At 59.7% G+C, this 7,773-nt stretch overlaps 1 protein-coding gene across 1 annotated transcript; it reads left to right on the top strand.

The window, feature by feature from the left end:
* The first annotated feature begins 4,689 nt into the window (after positions 1-4,689).
* Positions 4,690-6,716, top strand: H1-10 (H1.10 linker histone). The gene has a single exon (XM_017884990.1). It carries the CDS (start codon positions 5,583-5,585, stop codon positions 6,222-6,224), a length of 642 nt encoding a protein of 213 aa, XP_017740479.1. The 5' UTR covers positions 4,690-5,582; the 3' UTR covers positions 6,225-6,716.
* Positions 6,717-7,773: the final 1,057 nt, after the last annotated feature.

Raw genomic sequence — 7,773 nt, forward strand, 5'->3', positions numbered from 1 at the left:
TATATGTGCAAGTGGCTATGTAAATCAGCATATGTGTGTGAGGGGAGTGAGTGGGAGCATGTGAATGTGTGTGTGAACCTGTGGGTGTGAAGGGTATGTGATGGGGAGCTTATGAGTGGGAAGGGCACATGCCTGTGTGAACGTGTGTGTGAGCATGTGAATGGGTGGATGATGTGTCTGAGTAGGTGAATGTGTATGAATCTATGTGAATGGTGTGTGAATGGGTGAGCATGTGGGTGTGAGGGGTAAACTGTGTGACCATTTTGTGAGCACATGAATGAGAGGATGGAGGTGTGAGTAGATGAATGTGTGAACCTGTGGGTGTGAATGGTATGTGTGAGGGTAAATGTGTAGGTATGAGTGAGTGTGTGCATATATGTGTGAATGGATGGGTAGATATGTGTATGAATGTGAACTGTGTGAATTGTATGTGAGCATGTGAGTGGGAGGGTAAATTGTGTGTGAGTAGGTGAGTTGTGCGTGTGAACTGTAAGTGCAAATGGTGTGAGCGTGTGTGAGCAAGTGACTGTGAGTAGGTGTACATGTGTGAAATGTGCGTGTGAATGGTGAGCATGTGTGAGGGTAAATGTGTGTGAGTAGGTGTTTGTGGGTGTGAACTGTGGGTGTGAATGGTGAGTGTGTGTCTGGAGGCCCAGAATCAGACTGTCAAGCTGGATCATTCAGACTCCACACATCTAGCCCTTTTATACAAACTGGGAGACTGAGGCTGGGCAGTGGTGGTGGGGAAGGAATCACATCCGGGGTTTGAAGGACAGCCCAGGTCACAGCCCAGCCAGGAGCTCCTGACCCCTGTCCTCCCTCCCATCCGCTGCTGCTGCAGGTGTGTCTGTGTTGGGAGCGTGCTGCGTCCACCCTGCCTTGGTGCAGCTACGAGCATGACCGCCCCTACCCAGCACTTAGCTCACAGACCACAACTCAATGGACACACTAGATGGCAGGTGCTGTGAGCCAGGTAGGGAGGGTGCTCTGATAGGAGCACCTGAGGAGGGGTCTAGGGAGGCTGGCCAGGGCAGGAGCCAGCCACGGGGCCACCCCAGCCAGAGGGTCATGAGAGCCCTCTGGGTATGTGTGGGCAGCAAAAAAGGCTGTGAGGCTGAGCACTGAGTGGGGAGCTGCGGTCAGAGCCTCGGTAGGGGCTAGTGGCAAAGGTGTTGGGAGACTTTACCCTACGTCTGGTGAGAAGCCACTGGAGACCTTTTGGCAGAGCCAGGACCCACCACTCAGACTTCTGTGTTGGGGCTGTGTGGAGAGAACAGGAGGCCAGGGGAAAGGGTAGAGAGGGTGGGGCTCGGTGGCTGTGGGACCAGTTCTGGGGTTAACAGGCAGGAAGCCATGGGTTGGATGAGAGAGTAGGGAAATCAGGGAGCAGTTCCTGTCTCTGGGCAGAATCACTGGCAAAAGTTTGGGAGGAGCGGGGTCTGTGTGGGCCACACCTAGACTCCAGGTGAGAGTGGCAGGAGGAGCGGGGTCTGTGTGGGCCACACCTAGACTCCAGGTGAGAGTGGCAGGAGGAGCGGGGTCTGTGTGGGCCACACCTAGACTCCAGGTGAGAGTGGCAGGAGGAGCGGGATGCTGGGGTCTGCATGGGAGAGAGGCCAACCTCGGGCTAGAGAAATGAACCGCATCATCAGGGTACTGGTGGTGTTTGCAGCCCCAGGACTGAACAATCTCCGAAATAGGGAGGAAGGAGAGAGCCCAGCAGCCATAGAGCCCCTTCCGGATTCCGTCCCCAGAAATCCCACTGCTCACGAGCCAGAGCCTCCTCCAGACTGGCCAGGCCCAGGGAAGGGCACGACTCAGGTGCTGGGTACATGGTCTTGCCCTGGTCTCTGCTAGGCCCTGGCCACTTCCAAAAGCTCCTTTTCTTATATTTGGCCATTTTTTTTTTTGGTTGAGGATCTGGGACCTTCCCCACCTATGGTTTCTTTGGTGGGGTAATGCAGGAAGGGTGACCAGGAGCGTGGGGGGGTAAGAGACACCCTGAAGGCCTCAAGACCCCAGCCTGAGTCCTGGTTTCCTTCTGGCTAACCCCCTCCTCAGGCATCAGTTGCCTCCACCATATCATGAGGGCAAGTGAAGATCCCACTTAGTCCCTGCCAGCTCCCCAAGTCTAGAATTAGTCTTCTGAGCCCTGGGCCACAGGCAGCCTCCCTCTTGACAAAAGCCTCCCTCCTCTCACAGGCTGAGGAGCTGGCCCCCAGCCCACGTGCACACTGACGCTGGCGTGGGATCTGAGCTGCATCCTTCATTTCCTCCCCCTGGGACTGGACAGCACTGCCCTGCCCACAGGGCTCCAGTCCTGTGCTGACTGCTTCTCCCCTGCAGTCCCAGGCAGGTGCCCCAGGGCATGGTGGCCAGGAGCCTGGCCACTCTCCTCAGTCCCCCAGACGGCGGCTCCACTTTGCGAGTGGCTGTACTGGCTGTGGTGCCCAGTCCTCCTCTCTCGCATCTCCTCTCCTCAGATTTCATGAAGGAGGCTACACCTGGGTCCTGCCTTCCTCCCTGACCCTGTCCCTCGGTCTCCACTAGAGCATCCGCCCTTCCCCCAGCATGGATGACCCAGGAGTGTCCCTGGCCCAGCCTGTGGCTGCAGCCAGCTCCAGAGTGGCATGTCCAGCAAACTCCTCTCCCTGCGGTGGCTGCACAAGAGGCCGAGCGATGGCCCTGTCGCCCATGGCTGGGACTCCTTCAGGGGTATCACTTCTCCTCACCCTTTGACTTTTCAGAAGACCTAAGCTCAAGCCCCTTGTATTAGTCCATTCTCACAAAGCTATAAAGAACTACCTGAGACTGGGTAATTTATAAAGAAAAGAGGTTTAATTGGCTCACGGTTCTGCAGGCTGTATAGCAAGCACGGGGCATCTACTTCTTGGGAGGCCTCAAGGAGCTTTTACTCATGGCAAAAGGTGAAGTGGAGCAGGTGTCCTACATGGCAGGGGCGGGACCAAGAGAGGTTCAGGGGAGGTGCAACATGCTTTCAAACAACCAGATCTCATGATGGCTCACTATCATGAGGACAGCACCAAGGGGATGGTGCTAAACCCTTAGAATCCACCCCCATGATCTGATCACCTCCTATCAGGACCCACCTCCAACACTGAGGATTAAAATGGAACCTAAAATTTGGGTGGGAACACAGATCCAAACCCTATTACCCTCTCTGGCATGGCTGGGCCGCCTCCCCTCCACCTAGTTCCAGGGCCAGCTCTTTTGGGTTTCCTGCTCCCATCCCATCTCTGTACACTGTGGTCACTCCAGCTGTGGCCGCCACGTTCCTCTCTCCAGAGTCCCCTCTGCACATACTCAGAGGGCTCCTGGTCCTGAGCACCCTGATCAGTGGGTCCAGTACACACAGCTGGCTGCTCCTCTCATGTCCTCCATGCAGCCAGCCTGGCCTGGAAACAGCTGTGCAGTCTGCGCAGGCTCAGCTGGGTGGTGCTGTCAGAAACCCGTCCCCATTCTGTGTCAGGAAATTCACATGGGCCTTCCTCAAGCAGGTGGAGGCCTGTCTCTCAATGTTGTTCTGTGCCCTGGAGACAGTCCAATCAGCCAGTCCTTCCTGGGAAAGGCGCCCATCCTCCTCTGCAGGGACCTGGGCTGCAATCTCTCTTCTCACTTTTCTCAGGGTACCCAGTGCTCCGGGGGAGGCAAAGGCTGTTCCCTGGCTCCATGCCCCTGCCAGCCTCCCGGCAAAGAAACTCATCCAGGCTCACCGTTTCCTCCTAGACACAATTTCTTCCTCTCCAGGGCTTATTCCCTCGTCAGGGTGACAAAATGGGGTGTGTGTGTGTGTGAAAGGGGTGAGCTGGAGAAGAAGGGAGGCACTGCCAGCCCTCACCCAGAGAAGCCTGCTTGGGTCCAAGGCCACAAATGCACCCACCCATCCCCTTTTCAGGGCCTCTTGCTCTGTCCACCTGTAAATGTGCCTGTCCCTCACTCTGGGAATCCCAATTCGCCTGCGTCCTGTTCCCCCTCACCCCTCCATCGCTTTTCTATGCTGGGCCTCCGGAGACTGTTTCCTGCCTGCATCCCTGCCACCCCCCAGCCCCAACCCCACTCCTGTGCCCTACACATCACGTACCCCCAAAGGGATCCCCTCTCCTACCCGAGCATCTTACTCTGGTCTCAGCTTCCCCAAGTGGAGGCTGCACTGGCTTCGACAAAAACTGTCCTGTGCCTCCTCTGCACCCCCAATACGAGAATCAGCAGAGATCGAGCTGCCAGGCTTGCACAAGCCCCCCGGGGAGGGTGGGGCCCCGGATCCGGGACCCTCTCCAGGACATGGTCTCCTTTGCTGTGTTGCCGCCATCATTTCCCTGTGCACGGCAGAGGGGGAGGGGTGCGCCCAGGAACTAAGAGCGAATCTCTTCCCCATCCTCTCACAGTAACTCCTCTGGGGGTCAAAGCCTCACCCCCGCCCACCCTGTCCCACCCTGGAGTCCCCATTTAGCTTCGGGAGGACCGACGGCAGCTACTTGTGGATCACAAAATGAGACCATGGGAACATCAGCGGCAACTGGGTGGGGGGAGAGGCGAGGCAGAGTCCCCAGAGAGGCCCTGCTGTCGTCCTCCATTTCCCGGGTTGTGCCTAGGCCCCCAGAAGCACAACCAGACCCCAGGGTGCAGCTGGAGAGTGCCTCCCATCCGCCATCCGCTTTGGATGGGGCGGAAAAACCCCGAGGATGTCCTAGCGCAGTTCACGTTGCCCCAGCCGACCACGTGAGGGCGCGCCCTGTGTTAGTTTGGACAAATTAAAGCTCCTCTTGCGGGCAGGCCTGGAGCCCCCGGGGCTGGACCAGGGCGCGGGTGCCCGTGGCCTTCTCTGGGCTGCCGGCCGCCAAGCTCCCGGCCGTGGGGCCTCCCCTGGGGCCCGCGCTATTGGCCTCCAAACGAAGTGCCCCCCTCCTCTCGCGCTCCCGCAGCCTAGGGTGCACCTCTCCGTTCGCCTTTGCTGAGCCCTTCCCGGACGAAAGCCGCCTCTCCACTGCGCCAGGAGCTCAGGCCCCGTCCGGGGCGCCCCGCTGCGGGCGCCGCGGCGCTGGAGAGGCGCGATCTGAGAAGCCAGCGGCCGGAGAAGGGGCTCCAAGAAGCACAAGTTGGCGCTGGCCCCGGACCAGGCTGTTGTTGTTCTCAACGTGGTCCGCCATGAAGCTATAAAAAGCCGAGAGAAGCGCCCTCCCGCCAGAGCGCAGCGCGCACGCCCAGCGAGCTCCGGAGGCTCCAGTGGAAGCTGCGGCGGTGTCTCGCGTTCGGCGGGATTTCTCTTCGCTCCAACTCGGCCTAGGTCTGCGTCCCCAGCTCCAACCGCCGGCTCGGACTCGGTCTCTGACCCCAACTCGGTCCCCTAGCCCGGCCCCGGCTCCGGGCCCCCCAACCCCTCGCTCCGGGCCCGGCCCGGCCCCACCAGCCCTGCCGCCCGGCCCCAGCCCGTTCCGCCGCGCTCCCGCCTGGAGCCGCCGGCGCGGCCCCAGCCCCTGCACCCCCTCGCGCCCCTCGCCTTCCTCTTCCCGGCGCGGCCCCCCGGCTTCCGCGCGCCGCCCGCCACCAACCCGCTTGCTACCATGTCTGTGGAGCTCGAGGAGGCCCTGCCGGTGACGACCGCCGAGGGGATGGCCAAGAAGGTGACCAAGGCCGGCGGCTCGGCGGCGTTGTCCCCATCTAAGAAGAGGAAGAACAGCAAGAAGAAGAATCAGCCGGGCAAGTACAGCCAGCTGGTGGTGGAGACCATCCGCAGGCTGGGCGAACGCAACGGCTCGTCGCTAGCCAAGATCTACACCGAGGCCAAGAAGGTTCCGTGGTTCGATCAGCAGAACGGGCGCACCTACCTCAAGTACTCGATCAAGGCGCTGGTGCAGAACGACACGCTTCTACAGGTGAAGGGCACCGGCGCTAACGGTTCCTTCAAGCTCAACCGCAAGAAGCTGGAGGGCGGCGGGGAGCGGCGCGGAGCCCCGGCGGCCGCCACCGCCCCGGCGCCCACAGCGCACAAAGCGAAGAAGGCGGCTCCAGGCGCGGCCGGCTCCCGGCGCGCGGACAAGAAGCCCGCCAGGGGCCAGAAGCCGGAGCAGCGCTCGCACAAGAAGGGCGCTGCCGCCAAGAAGGACAAAGGCGGCAAGGCCAAGAAGACGGCGGCCGCCGGGGGCAAGAAGGTGAAGAAGGCGGCCAAGCCCAGCGTCCCCAAAGTGCCCAAGGGCCGCAAGTGAGCGTGCCGGCTGGTCAGAGCGGCCGGCGTGGGCTTTTCAGTGTTTTTGTTTTTCTACCCCAAGTGACGTAGATTTTGTACGGCTCGCCCTGGCCGGGGCCGCGGGGCCTGGTCTGAGCCTCAGGGAGGGGCCCCGGGTCCTCTCTGGCTTTCCCCTCCCCCAACGATGTAGCGTTTTTCGTTGTTTGCTTTAGGTTTTTGAAACAGCCCTGGCGACGCCTCTATTGGCTCTCGGCCTTGGCAACGGTCGTCGTCATGGTTACTGGCCCTTAGGCGCTGCTGGCCGAGGCCGCGCCTGCCCACCGGGCGGGGGCCGCTGGTTGGCCGGGCCCAGGCGCGCCGGGACGCGGAGGCCGCGCATCCCTTCCCGGCTCCCCACCCTCCCTGCCTTTGGGTGCGCGACAAACAATCGCTTCGGGCTCAGGGCTGCGCGGCGCTTCCCTTCATTCCATGGGCCTATTTTTGGGCACAATAAAGCGTTTAAACCTTTCAACCTCTCTCGTTTAATCTGAGTGGAATAGAGGTGGGCGCCTTCGGCAGGCGAGGTTGGAGGGCGGGCTCTTCGGGTCCTTATACCCCAGATCTGTTGGCCAGTGTAATCCTGGATGGAGCCAGGGGCCTTCAGCAAGAGGTGGGAATTGCTGGCCTGGGACGAACTTAAAGTACCTGGGGCAGGGAGATAGACAGGTTCGGTCCCTTAGGAGGGATGGGTGTATCTGCCCGCACAGAGGGGTCCATCGGCCATTGCCGTGGTGGGTGGGGGGATTAATGGGTTTTCAGGGTTAATGGTCAGGGCCCTTGCCAGGGACCTCAACGTGGTCTCCAGAGAGGTGGGTCTTACAAAGTAACACCAGACTGGCCTGTAAGCTTAGTCATTCTGATTCCAGCGAGAGTTAGAGATTGTGACCGGGACGAGGTGTGGCCAGAGAGTGGAGTTGTCGACCACAACTCATAAAGTGTGGTCTCAGAAGGGTATTAGCTCTCCCTGAGCCTACTGGTTAAGCTGGAGTGCAAACAGGACCCGAAGGATTGCTGGGAAAATTAGTAGAAGCAGAAGGATCCCCAGCCCGGGGACACTCTGGTGTCCAGCATATGGGATAGTTGTCTGTCCAGTTGGGCAATAGGCCAAGGTTTATTCTGACAGATGTCCCTAAAAATGGACAACTGCAAAACAGGCCCCCAAGGGCAGTGGGAAATGGGGAAGATTCTAAAAGACTGGGTATATACTCATACCAGTGTGAGTGACCCTGGGCTGGGGTTAGGTGAGAATGCAGGAGAGCTCATTTTACTTCCTATGTTTTACTTCCTGTGTAAAAGACTGCAGAAACTACAGGACCTCCTGGCCATAGACTGGAGGGGAGGGAGCATTGCTGGAGAGGAGCCCAGGCCTGCTGCTACCCTTGATCTGGGCCTGGCAGACCTCTCTGGCGCCTGGGTGAGTTGCCACTCCATTCCCTCTGCAAATCTTCATAACCCACTGGGGCCTCCTCCCTGCTGCTTCCTGCTTCACTGAACTGCAGAGCCAGGTGCCAGTGAGAGTCCTATCTGCC

This window comes from Rhinopithecus bieti, unplaced genomic scaffold, assembly GCF_001698545.2.
Source record: "Rhinopithecus bieti isolate Rb0 unplaced genomic scaffold, ASM169854v2 scaffold_13262, whole genome shotgun sequence".
Taxonomy (NCBI): domain Eukaryota; kingdom Metazoa; phylum Chordata; class Mammalia; order Primates; family Cercopithecidae; genus Rhinopithecus; species Rhinopithecus bieti.